Source organism: Peromyscus eremicus, chromosome 5 (assembly GCF_949786415.1).
Source record: "Peromyscus eremicus chromosome 5, PerEre_H2_v1, whole genome shotgun sequence".
Lineage (NCBI taxonomy): Eukaryota > Metazoa > Chordata > Mammalia > Rodentia > Cricetidae > Peromyscus > Peromyscus eremicus.
Genome location: NC_081420.1, coordinates 85181710 through 85200459, shown reverse-complemented (window position 1 = coordinate 85200459; position 18750 = coordinate 85181710). Strand labels below are relative to the sequence as shown.

The window sequence follows — 18750 nt, the reverse complement described above, 5'->3', positions numbered from 1 at the left end:
GCCTTTTGAGTCCCTGTGATACCTGCTTCTACTGACTAGTGATTTTCCAGGCTCAAAATTCCCAAAACTCCTATTCAGGATTTACCTTAAGTATATTTTGTTTGGTTTTCCTAACTTAAAATTACTTGGGAATTTTGCATGTTTTTGAAATCTTTAAAGAAACTAACTAAAAAGCTAGACACTTTTTAAAGATGTTGTATGATCAAGAATGTTAGCCTCTCTGTTTAGGGGGTGGTATGTTAAGAGTTTCTGCAGCCTTTTGGGGTGTTTGGAGGGTATATTTTAAACCTTGCTGTGGGCAAGGTTTGGGTGACCCGGGCAAACACTCACACACTGCACTCTCCTCCCCAGCCCAGCCAGTGGTTTGTTGGTGTGATGCCACCCCTCTTGACACTACCCTTCAGGCGTCTCATCTGGTCCTTGGCCTCCAGTCAGCTGGCTCCCAGAAGACACAGAGGACATGGCCTCCTGCATACAGCTCCAGAGGCCTGCACAGATGGGAATGCCCCAGTGTTCATCCGCGCCCTGGCCTTTGGGGACAGGATTGCCCTTATTGACAAACATGGCCGTCACACCTACAGGGAGCTTTATGACCGCAGCCTTTGCCTGGCCCAGGAGATCTGCAGGCTTCGGGGTTGTAAGGTTGGGGACCTCCCGGAGGAGAGGATTTCCTTCCTGTGCTCCAATGATGTCTCCTATGTTGTAACTCAGTGGGCCTCCTGGATGAGTGGTGGTGTTGCCGTCCCACTCTACTGGAAGCACCCTGAGGCCCAGCTGGAGTATTTCATCCAGGACTCCCGGAGCTCTGTGCTCGTGGTTGGCCAGGAGTACCTGGAGCGGCTAAGGCCAGTGGCCCAGAGGCTGGGAGTCCCTCTTCTGCCCCTCACGCCTGCCATCTACCATGGAGCGGCCGAGCATCCCATAGAGCAGCTGGTCCAAGAGAGGGATTGGCATGACCGGGGTGCTATGATCTTCTACACCAGTGGGACCACAGGGAAGCCCAAGGGTGCACTGAGCACCCACCGTAACATAGCAGCCGTGGTGAGTGCTGGGTGTGCTCCAGAGGCCTCTGCTTCTTCCCCTCTCACTATCCCAGCCACCACTGAGTAGGGTCCAGACATGCTTTGCTGAATGACCACCAAGACTGTAGAGTCGCATAGTCAGGCTGTGTGATTAGGTTGGGATTTGTAAGAGCACCCCAGAAAGAGGAGTAGCTCCTGTGTCGCCCCCTGCCTCGTACACTACCTTGTATTCAGTCACTTCCGGAACCACCTTGGCAAACCTGTCAGTCTCTCGCTCCTTGTCTGACTCCGCTCACTTTCTGGAAAGTTTGTGTATGTACAGCGAAGTCTTCTGTAGAGTAGAAGCAATACAGTAAAATGAAAGCCAACACAAGGGAAGGCAGCCAGTGAACCTGGGCTGTGGTGGGGCCAGCATCCTCACGTGGATGGTCCAGGGAACACGAAGGAGCCTTGTCCACATGGCTTCTCAGTGAGAGCTGAGGATACGCCTGGACATCTGCCTCGTGACTCCTGTTACAGCTGAGTGGTACAGGGACCACAGGTAGGCAGCTATGCTAGGCTGGTGCAGGTTCAAACCTGAACTCGGCTGCCATCTGTCCTTTGCAGGGGACCATGCTGTGGGCAGCAGTACCAAAATCCCACCTCTGCCTTCCACAGTGTTTGCAGAGCCTGTTCTGTTCCTAGGCTTTCTAGGGTCTCTGCAGTCTCCAGGTAGGTGTCTGTGTTCCCTTCACACAATAAGTGGGAGGACCCAGTTACTTCCCTTCTTCAGGAGCCACTGAAAGGAAGGAGCGAAGAATCATCTTTATTCTCCCTTCTCTCTCTCAGGACCCCCTGGACCACTTGTGTACCTGTGCCATGCCCACACCCTCTCATCCCTGTTCTTAGGCAGTGCTATTTCCCCACAGGTGACTGGGCTGGTCCATTCATGGGCATGGACAAAACATGACGCGATCCTTCACGTCCTGCCTCTGCACCATGTCCACGGCGTGGTCAACAAGCTGCTCTGTCCGCTCTGGGTAGGAGCCACCTGTGTGATGCTGCCGGAGTTCAGTGCTCAGCAGGTGAGTCCTGATCCAGGGTTCTTAGCAGCCCGGTGACTCTACAGGCTGGAGGGTTAGAACAGCATACATTTATTCTCCTAGCTGCCTGGTAGAGCCCAAACCAAGGTATTGGAGGGAGTTCCATCGGAAGGTTCATGGAGGTCTCTGCATCTTTCTTTTTATGGCTTCTGGAGGCATCTGCTCCTGGGCCTGAGGCTGCATCTCCCCATTCAGTGCACCCAACTCCAGTAGTCACCTCTCCTTCATGCCCCCAAATCACTGTGTGTTTAATCAGCATCATTTCCCCGTGTCTAAACCCACGGCTTGATGCCCTCTACAAGCTCAGGGACATGAGAAGGCAGGCTGTCCCCTGTCACATCTTCTCTGGTTCCACTGCAGAGGAACTCCTGCTGGAGGACCCACGGGAGTCACTGTGCTCCCCCCTTTTCCAGCAGACAGGCATCAGGGACATGGTGTTGGCCCTGTGGAGGGGAAATGACAATGAGGCCATCATCACTGAGAATGGCAGTGTCTCCAGAGGAGCAGCTTAAGGACACTGCATTAGAACAGGCTGGGCTCACACTGTTAGTGGCTTCTACTCTGGGAACAGGGAGGAGCAAGACTTCACCTTTGTTCTGACTCTTGGGACCTTTGCCTGTCAGTGTAAGATACCAGAACCTCTGGTCAGTCTCTGCAAGGTGAAGATTGTTGGGAATTGGAGGATTGTGTGAGGAACTGACTTTTTGACAATCTGGAATTTTTAATTCATGAGCCAGACTCTGCCCTTGCCTGTGATGATAACATGATACTATTCAGTCCTGTCCTACATACCTTATACTGATTATATTGAAATAAAAACCCAACTGGTAAGAAATTTAAATGCTTTTATATGAAATCTGATTAGAAATTTATTAAGGAGTAAAATGGCAAAGTTCATGTGAAGCTTTTTGGATAAGACAACAGACCTGCCTCCTACCTGTGTTGAGCACTGTCCAGATTCCCAAGGCTGCCCCACGGTGTGGCTGCAGTTGAGCTAAGGTTGCTTCTGACTGCAGTTGCTTCTGGAATGTTCCTCCTCATAGGCCAGACACAGTGTCCCATGGAATGTTTCAGTGTTACAGGAGTCCCTCTGAACTGGAGGCCACTGATGGCCACATTCATCTCACCCAGGAAACAGCTTCCGTCAGGAGGAGAGATCTGGGATGGAGACAGGAGGCCGCTGTGCTGTCTTCCAGCTGCTGAATGCCGCTTCCCGTTTCCCTCTAGGTTTGGGAAAAGTTCTTGAGTTCAGAAGCTCCACGGATTAATGTGTTTATGGCAGTGCCCACGATCTACAGCAAACTGCTGGATTACTATGACAAGCATTTCACACAGCCCCGTGTCCAGGATTTCGTGCGTGCAGTTTGTGAAGAAAAGATCAGGTGGGTGGAAAGAGCCCATATTTCCGCTCCCCCGCCCCTCCCCTGCCCCATGAAGCTTGGTAGTCAGCAGGCATAACTCATTTTTAGTGTCTGCTCAGTTCTCTCCCTTTAAATGGTGGCTCTGTGCATACATGTGTGTCCTCTGCCTGAATTCATTCTCTCTCTCTCTCTCTCTCTCTCTCTCTCTCTCTCTCTCTCTCCCTCCCCCTCTCCCTCTCTCTCTGTCGTCTGTACCCCCATGTATGTCTACTCCTGGTACCTCTGTCTCTTACATCTGTCAGCTTCTCTGCCTGTGGAAGGCTGAGGACTGAACCAACCTCTTCCCTGGTCCTCTCTGACTTGTCTCTGAGACCTCCCCTCACTCTGCACCTGCTGCTGACATCCTCCTGTCTCCTCACAGCCATGAGCTGAGGCCTGTGGGCTGTTCAGTGGTGTGAAGTTGCCCTTCTCTCTCCTGTGAGCCACGGATATCATTTCTTTCCCAGCTTTATGTCGAAATATGATTTGCTCACTAGAAGTGATCATAGTGTGGCTTACTTGATCATCACACACAGACCAGGGCTAGGGTGCTTCTCTTCTGCCAGAGGAACAAGGATGTGGCACATGGGAAGGGGACTGAAGCTGGCCGACAGACTTGCAGGGACAGCTCTGACTTAAAACTCCAAGCTGAGTTAGGACAGGGCCTGACCCTGATGTGTCCGCCGCCAGCTCCAGCTCAGGCTATTGACCAGGAAGTGATCCTATCTTACTTTGGAGATGAAAGAATCCTCACATGGCGTCAATTTTTAACAGATGCTCACTGATGCTATATTCCCTCCCAACCTTCCGACTCTTAAGGAAAGTATTAAATCCTGAATTAGAAGAAAGAAAGAAAGAAAGAAAGAAAGAAAGAAAGAAAGAAAGAAAGAAAGAAAGAAAGAAAGAAAACCAACTCCAAGCACGACTTATGTGGGTACCCAGCAGCCACTGTTCCTGCCACACATCTGGGCTCAGGAAGCAGTGCCTTGTATCCCTAAGAGACTTCTGGATTATCTGAGACAAATGTGATAGCATTGCATTTTTGCTCTGCTCTTATGCTCCCTTTCCAAATAGATGCTTTGGGGAAATCAGAGCCCTGCTTCAGATGGTGCTGCTGATGGCCTCCTCTCTGGGCCCCTACCCAGGCCTGTCAGCTGAAGCACTCGGGGGCACCCAGTGCTCAGGATCCAGAGCTAGGGAAGGATCAGTAGATTCCACCAACCCCAAAGAACCACAGGCACAGTTGCCATTTCTGAAATACAGAATCCTCAGCATGAGACCGTCGGGGCTCTTGTTGGCCATACACCTCTGGAGGAGGTTGGGGCTGCTTCCTGCTTCAGTTTAGATGACACACAAAGGGCCTTCCTTTCTGCAAGTGGCGGGCATGGGATGGTAGCAGAAAGCGGCTCAGGGACTTGAGCACCACCCACTGTCTCTGCCATTGTCGCCTCCAGTTGCCGGTCCCGTCCCCCTCCCCCCGCCTCTCCCCACCCCCACCCCCATGTGTCTTCCAGCTTCAGCAGCTCTGCTCACACAGCACCTGCCTCCTGCAGTGTTGTGGCCTTTCCTCCATGAGGCACGCAACCATTGCCACCATCCTGTCCTGATCACTTGTTTAGGGCTGTTGATGAGCAGCATCGTAATTATTTGTGGTATCACCAAAGATGCTGCTTTAGCTAACATCCCTTTGAAAGACCTGCGTGAATTTACAGAAACACACTGAAAAGAAACTTTTCTAAAAACTCACCTTTATCATGAATGTTGAGTACAGAGATAGGAGAGGACCATCCCACGCACCTGTTCTGCGCGCTCACAGGGAAGTGTGCTGTGAGCTGCCCCCATCAGAGCTAAGCCCCTGTGGTTGTGCTGCCTAGGCTGATGGTGTCAGGCTCGGCTGCCCTGCCTGTCCCCCTGCTGGAGAAGTGGAAGAATGTCACGGGCCACACGCTACTGGAGCGCTATGGTATGACGGAGATTGGCATGGCCCTGTCCAACCCCCTGATGGAGGCTCGCCTGCCAGGTACCGGCTGCCCCACAGCTGTCCCCTTCCATTCCCAGTGCCCTACATGTGACTCCCGGTCCACCTGCACTTTGACGAGAGGGACACAGAGGACACTGTCCTCTGCAGCAGACTACAGGGCCAGAAGCACCTCCTCAAGGTGACAGCCGCCCTCTCCCCTTGTCCCCTTTCTACCACAGAGCAGAGGCCACAGTTTCATGGATCCTCACTGCATTTTGAAATGATTAAGGATGCCACACATGGTCACCCTGATTTTTAAAGTCTTAGAACCCCAAAGTCAGAGCAGGAAGGATGCTGCTTAGCTGTCTCACTGGTGGTGACTCACTCTAAAGGTGAGGCTTAGGCACCTCCACACCTGGAGCCGAGAATGCCCTAGAGCACCTGCTCCATCGCCATGCCTCCTGACCCTCTGTGTGGAACCCCAGCCATGGAGGATCCTACCTAAAACAGGGACAGTGCAATCACCTCACTAAGAAGCTGAACCCAGGATGCAAAGTGTGTGTGTGTGTGTGTGTGTGTGTGTGTGTGTGTGTGTGTGTGTGTGGTTCACTGAGTTGCCACTTGGAAAACTTGTCCTGTCACAGACTCCCATTAACTACAGTGCTTAAAATAAAGACCCTGAAACTATAAAGTGAATTCTCAGGAGAAAGGTGTGTTTGGACATTGACCTCATTCCTGGGTGTGGTGACCTGTTTGCTCTCCACTCTGTTCCTGCTGTTCATGTGTTGGCACCAAGGCATGTGAGCTTGGGCCCCAAGCCAACAGCAGAGTGATGCTTCAACACAGGGCATTGTCCAGAAGTGTGGGGGCTTCTGGACACATCCCTACCAGCCAGATTCTGTCTCAACCTTGCAGGAGGAAGTGTAATTTAAAAAAAAAAAATGGGGCAGCCCAGTTTACAGAGAACCCCACCCGCTTCCACCTCAGCCCTTTCTGGGACACACCAGTGGCCTGCGTTAGTCAGTTCCTGCACATCCAGCCGGGTGGCCCGCTCTCCTTGACCAGACAGGAGCAGTGAAGAACCCACCATGGCAGTTGCAAGGCCGTATGATCAGCAGTGAGTGTCTCTGGTTGTGCACCAGCAGCTACTCCCATAGTGTCAGTGAGATCTGGGCAGGCCTTTGGCTGGCTGCTCACATGCACTGTTTGCAACCCTCCCCACGTCTTTCCTTGCAGTCACCGAGCACGTGATCCACTCCTGACAGTGATCCCAGTGTCCCATATACACGAGGACGCTTGTCCCAAACCCAGGAGGGCAACTATCCAATTCCTACCTTCCTTCTCATTTTTTACAGGTTCTGTGGGGACCCCACTGCCAGGAGTGGAAGTACGCATCGTCTCAGAAAACCCGCAGAAGGGTTCTCCCTACATCATCCATGCAGAGGGAAATGAGAAGGAGACAAAGGTGAGGCCGTCTTTTAGAGGGTTCTTCCCCGCCTGTGACTGGGGCTATAGGCTAACGTGTCTGGGCCTCACCCATGAGGGTCTTCCCGTACCCTCCCAGGAGGGAGCTCAGCCTGGATGTGCCTTGCTCCTAATTGCTGGTTCCAGCTCCTCCCCATAGCTCTGTCCCTGGGGGACATCCAGAGGGGTCCTATGGTTTTACTAAGAAGAAGCTTGGGGTAGCACAGCAGTAATTCCCACAGACTGGGCCTGTGGGAATATTGAGATGTCAGGTGCTGGTACCACCTGGAGCCCTGTGTGCTTAAGTAATGCTTCAACTCCAGGAAGGTGGTTCTCAACTTTATACATGACTCTTAACTTAGCAGCCATGGCCAAGAGGAGGATGCTCTCTTCTCTCATGGAGGATTTTAAGAGCTAAGAACTGAGGGGGCTTCAGAGATGGCTCAGTGGTTAAGAGCACTGACTGCTCTTCTAGAGGACCTGGGTTCAATTCCCAGCACCCACGTGGCAGCTCACAACTGTCTGTGACTCCAGTTCCAGGGGACCCAATATCCTCACATAGACATACATGCAAGCAAAACACCAGTGCACATAAAATTAAGACAAATAAATCTTCTTTTTTTAAAAAGAAAAGAAGAAGAGCTAAGAACTGATCATAAGGCACCTCAGCCAAAGAGAAGTTTAAGATTCATAGGAAGTGGAATTTTGACCTGAAAGGAAATGATTATCTCAGAGACTGGCTGGGTGTTACGTGCAGCTGGTGCTGTCGCCCTGGGAAAGGCCAATGGGCAAGGAGTCTTGTGTCCTCCCTTGCGTCCCTTCCTTCACCCTGCTGACAGGTGCTCCAGCACTCCCTGGAGTCCACCCCTGCAGAGGTAGCTGTTAAGGTCTTTGTGCGCCTGCCCTTACTAACCTTAGCCTCCACCAAGGGAGAAATGGTTGCAGGTGCTCCTGAGAGCAGGCAAGTGGGACCTGGTGGCTCTGAGCTTAAGTCTGAAAAGCAGTGATGTCATGAAATGTTCCATTGTCCCGGGAACACTTCTCACCCCTTCCCTGGTGGGGGTGGGGGTCAGCGGTCTCTTGCCTGCCCTGGAACTGTCTCAGTGCCTTTCTCTGGACTCTTCCTTCTGTGGTCAGCCTTCTCTGAAGGATCCCCTTCATCCCCTGACCTGACTGGCTATCTTATCTCCCCTGACCACAGGCCTCCTCAAGTTGGCCCAAGAGTCCCCCCCTTAACTGGCCCTGCCTCTGCCACCCTACATGTTGAAATGTCTGTAATCACCAAACTTCACCTGGCTCTTAAGACTGTGCCCTGCCTACCCCACCCTCAGCTCAGGTAACAATGCACATTCAGGCCTCCTGCCTCTGCCCGGCTTGACCAGTCCCAGGCCTCTGTGCGTTGATGGATTCTGCCAAGGAGGGTAGATGGAAGGTTAACAGCTACGTCACGGTGACTCTTCTCACTCAGGTGTCCTTGAACAGTGGGCCTCAGGAACACCTGCTCCTCAGAAAATGGCAGAATCATTGTGAGGACAGGGTGGGTCGGGGCAGGAAGGACAGCTGTCTGAGGGTGAGATGTAGCTGCTTAGCACCTACACGGCAAGCTGCTGCTCACCTGAACCACCGTGGCTCACATTTCTTCAGCTGATGCTGTCTGCAGAGACACTTAAAACTGAAAGGATCGGCAGCCAGCCTGGGACAGCTATACTCAGGGCTCCAGGGATGGGGGTGGCTCGGATAGACTCCGAGAGGTAAGAGGGGTGCATGCCAGTGTAGGGTTATCATGGGGCTAAGATTTATAGCAGCTGCTCTGGAGCCCCAGAGCAAGCGTGGACCCTCATTCCCTAGAGATCACCAGCCAGACTCCCTGGATTGAGAGTCTGAGATGCCCTGAGACTCCACCAGATGGCAGGCAAAGTGGATGCTGCCTGGGCCAAGAAGAGCCTGCTCTCCCTCCAGCAGTCATGCAAAGGGCACTGGCCCACTCTGGCACTCAGTGTCTCACCCCAGCTGGACAGAGGGCCCTGCATCACCCAGCTGCACTCCAGTGCCCGGGGCTGCCCTCGTGCAAGGGCAGTGAGAACCCACTCGGGGCACCATTGGCAACTGTAACCTGTTGTGATGTCGTGTGTGGCCTCTCCCTCACTGCAGATCCTGTCTGGTCAGGTTTGCTTTTGGCTGTCATGAAAAGATGGTTCTCAAGACTTGAGAACCAAGTCTGGCAGATGGCCGCCAGGCTCTTGTGCCTGAAGCAAGAGGCAAAGCCACACACCTGTGGTATCTGTCAGTGAATGGAAAGCGCCCACAAAGAGAAGTGTCAGGTGGGGGCAGGAGGATGCCCGTGTTGAGATCTCACCTCCACACCTAGGCCTAGATTGTATGGGCTCTTCCACGGCCACAGCCCTCCATGGGGTGTCTGCTTGGCCCAAATATTGTCAATTCTGAGTCTGTTATCACCTTGCTGATGGCTAAGTGCCTTCGACATCCTAGTCCATCGTCGGGGAAACTGGGTTCCTAGCTAGAGATGGTGACTATGGCATGAGAGAGAGACAGAGACAGAGACAGAGACAGAGATTAGACTGTCTCTGTCCGTGCACATGTATGTACATGTGTATTTAGTGTACAGTACACAGACACTCAGCATTTTGAGCTGAGTTCATAGACACTTTGTTTGCTCATACTTATAAGTCCTAAGCCATTTATCTGTGAGGCTTCCAGAACCTGACTTTAAATGTTGGGATTTTCTCCCACTAATAAAAGCCCCACTTGTAGTCAGTGACTTGTGTCCACTGTGCCCACTGTCCATGGGGGACATGCATCTGGGGCTGCTGCTGGTAGCCCGAGAATGCCAGCCTAGCAGGTGGAACTTCCTGTGGGCACTGCCCACTGCCTTCTAGAAGGTACTTTCTACCTTTGTTCAGGGCTACAGCAGGCATCTGCCCACATAGACCTCTGTGCTCGACCTCCAGGGTGTGTGGCCTCAGCCAGGTGCTGCCTTTACAGGGTACTGATGTCCCGGCCCCTCTGGCCCGGCATGGCTTCTGCTCTGACCGTGCATTCCATCTCACTGAACCAGCTGTGGCTGCTGTGATGAGAGACGATGCCCTGTTGGCATGACCCCTCATGAGCATGCTGTTCTGTGCCACATCCTCAGCAGTCTGAAGATGGGATGCCGTTCCTTTGAGTATGTGGCAGTGTGTGGCATTTTGACAAAGTCAGATTCTCTGACTTAAAAGTTTATGACTTTGGACTTGGGTGACTCAGTGGTTGAGTGCTTGCCTGACATGCACAGGCCCTCAGTTCCACGAGTAGTCACATAAACAGCTAAAGCCTAGGACTTATCATGTGCTCGCCTCGAAGTCTCTTCATACCCCTGCCATAGTTAGGAAAGATTACCTGGTCAGATCCGTGGTGAGGGAAAAAACAAACAAACCCCTTATCTTGTCCTAGTCTATCTCGGAGACAGAGGACAGACATGTTTTCTGTGGTCAGTGATACCGTGTTGTTACTTTGGAGGGGCCATCCCTGTCGGCCTGCTGAAGCTCCTGAGAGCTACATCAGCTGGCATCCTCTGGGCCCTGGAGCCTGCCTGCCAGGAGCACTAGGGTGGTCACTCATGACTCCTTGCTGTGGATTCCCTGGCCTTTCTAAACTCAAGGATCCTTGAGGATACAGGCCCCTAAAACAGCAGCTGCCTTAGGTCTCAGATCCTCAAGAGCTTATCCAGATATCAGCCTGACACCGTTTATAATCTCAGGAGGACTCTGGGAGGAGGAGAGGGCGGGAGTGGTGTATTCTGGATCTAGGCGGATCCTAACAGCTCAGGGCTGTGAGTTGAGGCTTTCTTCTCCAGAGAGTGGCCCTGGGCACAATCCCATTTGAAGTGAGAGGAATGGGCCTCTGGATCCTTCAGAAGGGGACCAGTAGAAGACAAACACTCACTACATGGCAGGGGCTCCCAAGCCTGGTTCTCGTGCCGGAGACCTCTGCCTCCTCACCTCTCCTGGAGCCTAGTTAGCCCCATAGTGCACAGCCCTCGGCATGGTGCATCATAGCCAGTGTCCCACGTATCTGCCTCCCGGTAGCCCGGCTTCCTGAGTCCCGCAGCTTGGGCAGGCAGTGAGGCTCTGGAGGAACACTGCCTGTCCTTCCCCGCTGTGGACAGGGCTCCCTCTAAAGTTATTCAACCTTCACAGGTCCCTCCGAGTGGAGGCTCACGGGGCTCCCCGAGTCTGACCCCTCACTGTTGAAGAGGTGAATGCTCCTCCGTGCGCTCAGCCCGCTTTGTTGGCTCTGATGCATATTTCATGTGCCTTGGCTCTCCAGCTGGCTCCTGCTGCAAGCCCTGTGAGTGCATCAGGCTTTGTCTCTTTATTTATTTATTTTTTATTTTCTCAAATTGCTCGCTTACATGAGAGCCAAACACCAACCAGCGACAATAGGGGTCTATCAACAGATAAATGGCTGCACAGCTGTGGATAATGCCACCCTGTAAGCAGGGCCTTTACACAGAACTACTTCTCTTGCTGAGGATGCAGCAGTGATAAGGGTGGGCTGGGGGCAGCAAACTTGCTTCTCTACAAAAATTAATTAGCTCATCACTTCTCCACACGCAGGCCGTCACTCTGGTCAGCAGACTGCTCTGTTGTGCCTTCTCTCGCTCTGCCCCGCCCCCCTACTTCCTTTCCTACCTCCTCATCTCTGCTTCTGTCCTGATGTGCCAACTGCTGCACCTGCCTCACGTGGAGGGGTCAAACATGGGCGTCCTTTACCTAACAGCTCTTGTTCAGATGGGGATGACCACTGCCAGGCTGTGTGTCCTGTGAGATGGGTGTACTTACCCTCTCTACACAGGGCTACTTAGGAGACAGCTGATCCCAAGTGAGGAATCTTCAAACCAAAAGGCAGGTCACTTGCAACCAGCTTAGATGGCAGGCAGCTTAGCTTCTCAGCGCCAACCCCCCCCCCATGTTTGTGAGTGTTTTGTCTGCACGTCTGTCTGCACCAAGTACGTGCCTGGTACCTGTGGAGGCCAGAAGAGGACTTTGGATTCTCTGGAACTGGAGTTACAGACACCTGGGGGCTCAACTGGGTTGCTGAGAATCCAGCCCGGGTCCTCTGGAAGAGCTGCTAGTGTTCTTAACTGCTGAGCCATCTCTGCAGCCCCGGTCATTTCTCCTGAGTGTGGGGCCTGCCTCCCCAAATGCCCTTGGAAGGAGTGCTTGGAATGTGAGGCCCTCAGGGAGCACCCTGCCTCGACTTTTCTCCTGTTGCCTCAGCCCTCTCCTCTGCCGGCACTGTCCTAAGAGCCTCCAGCCCTGATCATTCCCGGGGAACCGATTTCTCTCCCAGGATCTCGGGGTCTCCCTGCCGTTGCCCCCAGGAAAACAAATTATGTAGTTTAGTACTGCCTGGGCCTTGATTTAAAGTACTTCATTGAGGTGTGATTTGTGTACAGTTCACCCTGTGAGTGTTCTGCCCAGTGGTCCGTAATATTTTCACAGGGTTGTATACCTTTCCCTACTCACTCTCCTCCTGGGCCCCAAGCCACCACTTACCTACTCTTTTCTCTATATATTTCCTATTGTTTAAATAATTTCAGTGGATACAGAAAACACATTTGTTGACATTCAACAGCACTTGATGACAAATTCTAAGCAAATTAGATAGAAAAAGGATGTGCCTCAACCAAAAGTCCATATCCAACAAACTGCAGCCAGCGTCCCCTGAATGGGCAGAAGCTAAAGGCCTTTTCTTCACAGTCTAAAACAAGTATAACTGGTTTTTGTTACTCTTCAGCACAATTCTAGAAGATTTAGCTCAAGTATCAGATACAAAAATAAAAGCTACCACACCTGGAAAGGGGAAAATAAAATTATCCTGTTTACAGGTGATAGGAAATTATATATACACAACCCCAAAACACTATCAGATCAAAGTCAGAAGTTGCAGGATGTACAATCAGCATTTCCATACACTACTAATAGTGAGCTATCTAGAAAAAAAAGTCAAGAAAATAATCCCAATATAATACCATTTAAACAATTATAAACTAGCACCACTGAGATGGTTCGGCAGAAGCAGACACTTGCTGCCGAGCCAGATGACCTGAACTTCATCCCCAGGAGTCATGGGGAAGGAGAGAATTGACCCCTACAAGGTGTACTTTGGCTTCCCCATGTGTACCCATTCACCCAGTTAAATAAACTACCTGGGAATAAACTTAACTAGGGAGGTAAAGGATCTCTACACCGGAAACTGTTAAACATTGATAAGCAGTTGAGAAAAGCAGGCCTGGAGAAATGGCTCAGCTCTTAAGAACATAGCTGCTCTTGCAGAGGACCTGGGTATGCTTCCCAGCACCCACATGGGAGCTCACAACCGTCTGTAACTCCAGTTCCAGGGGATCCAACACCCTCTTTTGGCCTCTGAGGACACTCCAAATTTGTGGTGTACATATGTGCATGTAGACAAACCCTCATACATATGCAGATAAAAATTTTTTTTTTTTTGGTTTTTCGAGACAGGGTTTCTCTGTGTAGCTTTGCGCCTTTCTTGGAACTCACTTGGTAGCCCAGGCCGGCCTCGAACTCACAGAGATCCGCCTGGCTCTGCCTCCCGAGTGCTGAGATTAAAGGCGTGCGCCACCACCGCCCGGCCGCAGATAAAATTTTAAGCCCATACTTAGATAGATACTGTTTCTAGTTTTTTAAAAGTTCCAAGGAGATGTTTTAGGAAGAAGACTGTGTCATCAGTAAATGTTGGGAAAACCAGATGCCCACACACAGAAAAACAGAATCAGAGCAGGATGGGGCTACACACCTGTCGTCACAGCACTTGTGAAGCCAGCCTGGGCCTACGTAGTGAGTTCAAGGCCAGTCTGTATTGCAGATAATCCATAGATATTGATGAAGGAACTATTTGTTCAGAAATTATTTTGGGGAGAACAACTCACTGAACAGAATAGACAAAATCGTCGCAGAGTCCTGGAAGGCTGATGTCCTGTCCCGTGCTGTTCCTGCCTCCTGAGTTAGTCCGCACCATCCAAGCCCACGAGGGAGAAGAGGGCCAGGTGTACTGCCCCTCATCTTAAGCTAGCCCCGAGGCCACGCCCTAGGGGCTGGTACTTGAAGGTCATAGGTGGAACAGGTACCCACTACAAGACCGAGTCACTTATTGGGGTGCTAACTCAAAAACAAGCAAAGATCCAGTGAAACCAGACTATATGAAAGAACTGAGTCTAAGTGACAGGTTCTTAAATGCAGCATCAGAAACTGAAATTACTAGAGGATGGGATGCTAGGTAACAGTGGTTTAGGCAGAGATGATTGGATACGACTTCAGAAACAGCAGGCGAGAGCCAAAGTCAGTTGCTGGATCAGGTTAACTAAGAAAGCTTCTGCCAGTGAGATGATGGTGAAGAGATGTCGGACAGAGTGGGAGGGACTACGTGGGAACCATGCATGTGATAAGAACGAACATCTGGGGTGTGCTCAGAGCAAGGTGCCTGAAGAATGGCTCCTCTGTTTATTACACACCCAATAGAAATCGGTCATTGTGTGAGGAGGTTACAGAATACATTGCCTTCCTCTGAGCACATTAATGTCCTACACATTGAAAAAAAAACACAAAGAAAACCAAACATCTGAAATCTAGAAGGAACTCTGCTCACTGGCAAGGAAATAAGTAACCCTGTTGAAAGAGGCGAAAGACCCGAATAGACACTAATTACAAATTGACATCCATGTGGTCAACAAGTATGTGAAAATACTAATATCACTAATTGTCAAGGGAATACAAATGAATGCCTAAGTAAATGCCACTCTTCTATGTTAGAATGGCAGCTATCAAAAAAGACAAAACACAGCTGGTGAGGATGTGAAGGGACCCGTGCTCACTGTGGGATCGTAAGTTAGTATGTTCTTAGTCACTATGGAAAGTTTTTTAAAAAGGACTAGATCCAGCAGCCTATGTCTGTATGTCTGTATGCCAGGGAGGCGATGTGTTTGCTACAGCACTGTCCACAGTAGCCAGTGACTAGCATCAGCTTCGGTGTATAGCTCAATAAAGAGAATGCGGCATGTATGCACAGTGGAATACTGAGGACCATTCAGCCTTTGAAAGGGGGCACACTGGGCGTGCCAGTGAATGCCTGTATGTAGAATCATAAATTCCAGGTGTGTCTGGGGTACATGATGAGACCTGATCTCAAGAAAGGGGGAAGTGCTGTCATTTGGGAAAACATGGGTGGTACTAGAGGACATCCTTAAGCCAGATAAGCCAGGCATGGAAGGCTAACACCCATGACTTGTGGAATCACAAAAGCAGATGTAGATGGATAGAAGAGCATGGTGGTAAAGGCGGGGAAGGATGGAAGATTCAGGAGGGGAAAGTTCCAGAAAGGTCAGAGCAGGAAGAGGGTATCATGAAGGGACCTGAGGTGACATGTAGGAATGGGATGTCCTGTATTGGTCCCTGCCTCCTTGTCATTTGCCCTACTTCTGGGATTCCAGCATCTTCAGTGTGGCTCAGCCACAGATGGACCACACAGTCCTGAGTGTACATGTATGTAGGAGTCAGGTCGGGCTGTGCCACATTTGCCGCTGACGGGAAAGAAGGGGCCAATGCTGCTGACAGCCTCTGGCCAGCAACACAGCCTGGAAAGGGACTGGGAATCCAACTGCTTCCCCATGAGTGAAGTATGTTTCTTGTGGTGGCTAAGCATGGTCCCATTGTGACACCACAGCAAGGTTGTACACTGAGACTAGACAGTAGCCCATATCCTCATAAGCACAGTTAGGATTGAGGGCATCTGTCTGTGGCCTTGGACATGGTGAACCTGTTTGAGGCGTCTGAGGAGAGGATTGAGCTCAGTCTTGGGGAGCTAGTGTCCTAAGGACCCTGACTCTGCTGTGTCTCTGAGTGCTGATGTGGTGATGAAAGCTGGTGTGACACCCAGGGAACAATACCACACATCCTCAGGAGCCCAGAGCATCCATGTCAAAAATCCAAGTTACCATGGCAGATGAGCCACAGCCAGATTTCAGAAATGCAATATGTTGAGAGTTGAGTGGGGGCAGACATGTATCTCGGGGTTAATAAGCCGGTATGCTTCCTCTGGGAATACGTGTCTATTGTTTCTTATTGTATGGAAGCTGAAATTAAGATTCAAGGTGATGTCCTGATTAAAGGTCCCCATCTCTGCTGCCTGCCCACCACATGAGCCAGGCACTGATCTGGTGTCTTTGGGTGCCATTGTATACCTGGCTGTGGAACATGGCTTCGCAAGGTTCAAGTTCTCACTTATTAGATCTTAAAGTCACACTCAGTAGGGTTATAGTGATTGGTTTCCTAGCCACAGGAGTGAAGCGACTCTGGCGTAGAGCAATGCCTTCTGTTACTGAGTTAGCAGAGTGTGTATTGTTTTGTTCCAGTCACACAGAAACCACACAGTGAGTTTTAAACAGGTGATATTTACTATCAAGATCGGCTAAACCATGGTGAGTGGGAGAGCCGCTCTAAGACATTAGAACTCAGCAGGGTCCCTAGGGAAGTGTCTGGAGGGGAAGGTGGGGTGTGGTAAGATAGCTGCCCACTGAAGAGGTATCAAGGATGGCTCCTGGTGCCACAACCAGCAGATGATCAATCTGATGGCATTATTGGGATGTATGGGATCTGCAGATGGAGTGAGGACAGCTAGGTGAATAGGAGGCCTGAAATGGCCATGCTGTGAGGTTAATACATCAATAGTGTACAGCAGCAGCACCCAGAGCCTCTACCGAGATGGGAGGTTCCATCCAGCACCCAGCCCAGCTCTCCATTCAAGTCGTTTCCTCCTAAACATCATGTGTCAAACACTGACCAACACAAGTTGTTCCCAGACTTGGGTTGTGATGAATAGTTTTGATGAATGTTAATTTTGAGATCCTGCAACTAAGGAACTCTTCCTCCAAGGTAATTGCCTGGGGGGAGGGGGGGCGGGGGGCGGGGGAGGTGTTCGCATGGCCCAGCACATTTGGGAGCTACCTGAACTGTTTCTGCAGAGGGCCTGTGATGCTTCACCTTCCCACTAACACGGGAGATTCTGTCTGTTCCGCCAGTCCTCCCAGCCTTTACTATTGTCCAGACTTTGCCCCCGACCACTGCTCTGGATGCTGGCAGCTTCTAACACTTGTGTGTAGTCTGCAGTCCAGCACATGTCAGCTCCCGTGGCTAAGGTGCTGTCCATCCCCCTTCACAGACACCCACTTCCCTCCAGCGTTCTCTCATGGCCGCGCTGTGCTTCAGGTCATTGTAGAGCGTTGTTTTCCTGATGTTAGGGATGTGTTGTTGTTGTTTCCTTTTACCTGGTGTGTCACCAGAGTTTGAAAACCAGACCTGGGGAGAGAACTAGGTGTGGGCACGCGTGTGGTCTTGCTCTAGTAGACGTTCAGCCTGTCCTCATCATTGCAGAATCAGAACGGGGTTTAAGTGTTCTGTCTGGGTTACGTGATTTGCCAGTTCTCCAGTTCTGTGGTTTGTCTTTTAAGTCTCCTGTGTTGTATGGATCCAAGTTTTAAAAGTTGATCAAGCCTACTTTATTTCTTCCATGGCTTAAGCTTCCCTGTGTGGGGTCTGAGCTAAAAGAGTCTTCCTTAGGTTTTCTGCTGAAAGCCTGGTTCAGGGTTAAGTCCATGTGTTATCTGGGGTGAGTTCTTGCCTAGTGTGTGAAGAGATAATTTTTATCTACGGTTTTCCAGCTGGTCAACTGTAATCTACTGAGAAGACCACTTTCCTCATTAACTTGCCTATGCAACCTTGATGGACGTCAGTTGCACACACTTGGGTGAATGTGTGGACCGTGCCAGCACCATGCTGTCTTCATTCCTTTGGCGTGATAGGGAGGCTTAACATTGGAGTGTGGATCCAGCAGCTTAACTCCTGTTTTCAAAGTTCCTTTAACTACAAATGTCAATTTTCAAATTGAAGTTTTGCAGTGCTGGGGATCAAATCCAGGGCCTGTACCTACTCGGCAAGTGCTCCACCCCTGAGCTATTCCTCCCGACAGTCTCGCACATACCAGTGTTTTATTTGCATGTAGGGGTGCACACATGCATGGCATGCATGTGGAGATGAGAAGAAAACCTCAGGTGTCGGTCCTCACCTCCCGTCTTGCAGGCTCTTTTCTACCATTTACACTGAGACAGCTGCCCTGGAGCCTGCCGGGGCCTCCTTTGCCACCTCTGGTCTTGCCGCATGCGTGGATTATAGACACACGTGACCACATCTGGCTTTTACGTGGGTTCTGGAGATCCAGACTCCAACCCTCCCATTTGCATGGCAAGGGCTTCTCCGCTGAGCCACCTTCCCAGGCCCTCAGACTTAGAACTGGCTTGTCTGTACCTACAGGAAGTCATTTTAGGTTCTTAATTGGAATCATATTGCACCTATGAATCCTGAGGGGAGAATTAACGATTACTAAGTCCCAATCCATGAGCATGGTATTTTTCCGGTTATGGAGCTCTGACCTGTCTTGTATGGGGGCCATTATCAGCAAACAGCCGCTGTACATGATTTGTCTATGTACATGTCTATGCTCAGGCCGTTCTTACCTTTCCTCTTCCTCTTCCTTATCTTCTGTTTCAAGTAACATGGGGCTGCAAGTGCTGGTCTCTAGCTGTTCTTCACTAGTCTGTAGAAATACAACTAACTTGGGGTGGGCATGCTCACATCCTTTAATAACATGGCTGGATCCACCCACTAGTTCAGGGAGGTTGTTTGATTGATTTTGTAATATGTTGGGGATTCTCACATAGGCCATCATGTCTTTTGCAAATAGGAGCC

At 50.7% G+C, this 18750-nt stretch overlaps 1 protein-coding gene and 2 non-coding genes across 3 annotated transcripts in view; 2 read left to right on the top strand and 1 right to left on the bottom strand.

Moving 5' to 3' along the window:
• The first annotated feature begins 355 nt into the window (after positions 1-355).
• Acsf3 (acyl-CoA synthetase family member 3) overlaps positions 356-18750 on the top strand; it is a 34068-nt gene continuing 15673 nt past the window's right edge. Inside the window, exons 1-5 of the mRNA XM_059262503.1 lie at positions 356-1041; positions 1931-2086; positions 3332-3486; positions 5379-5524; positions 6820-6929. Coding sequence (XP_059118486.1) covers positions 376-1041; positions 1931-2086; positions 3332-3486; positions 5379-5524; positions 6820-6929 — 1233 coding nt within the window. The 5' untranslated portion in view covers positions 356-375. The remainder of the gene's footprint in view (positions 1042-1930; positions 2087-3331; positions 3487-5378; positions 5525-6819; positions 6930-18750) is intronic.
• Positions 14412-14542, top strand: LOC131912150 (small nucleolar RNA SNORA11). The gene has a single exon (XR_009379556.1). It is a non-coding gene; the product is annotated as a small nucleolar RNA SNORA11 (small nucleolar RNA).
• Positions 17277-17405, bottom strand: LOC131912127 (small nucleolar RNA SNORA72). Its single transcript, XR_009379537.1, has one exon. It is a non-coding gene; the product is annotated as a small nucleolar RNA SNORA72 (small nucleolar RNA).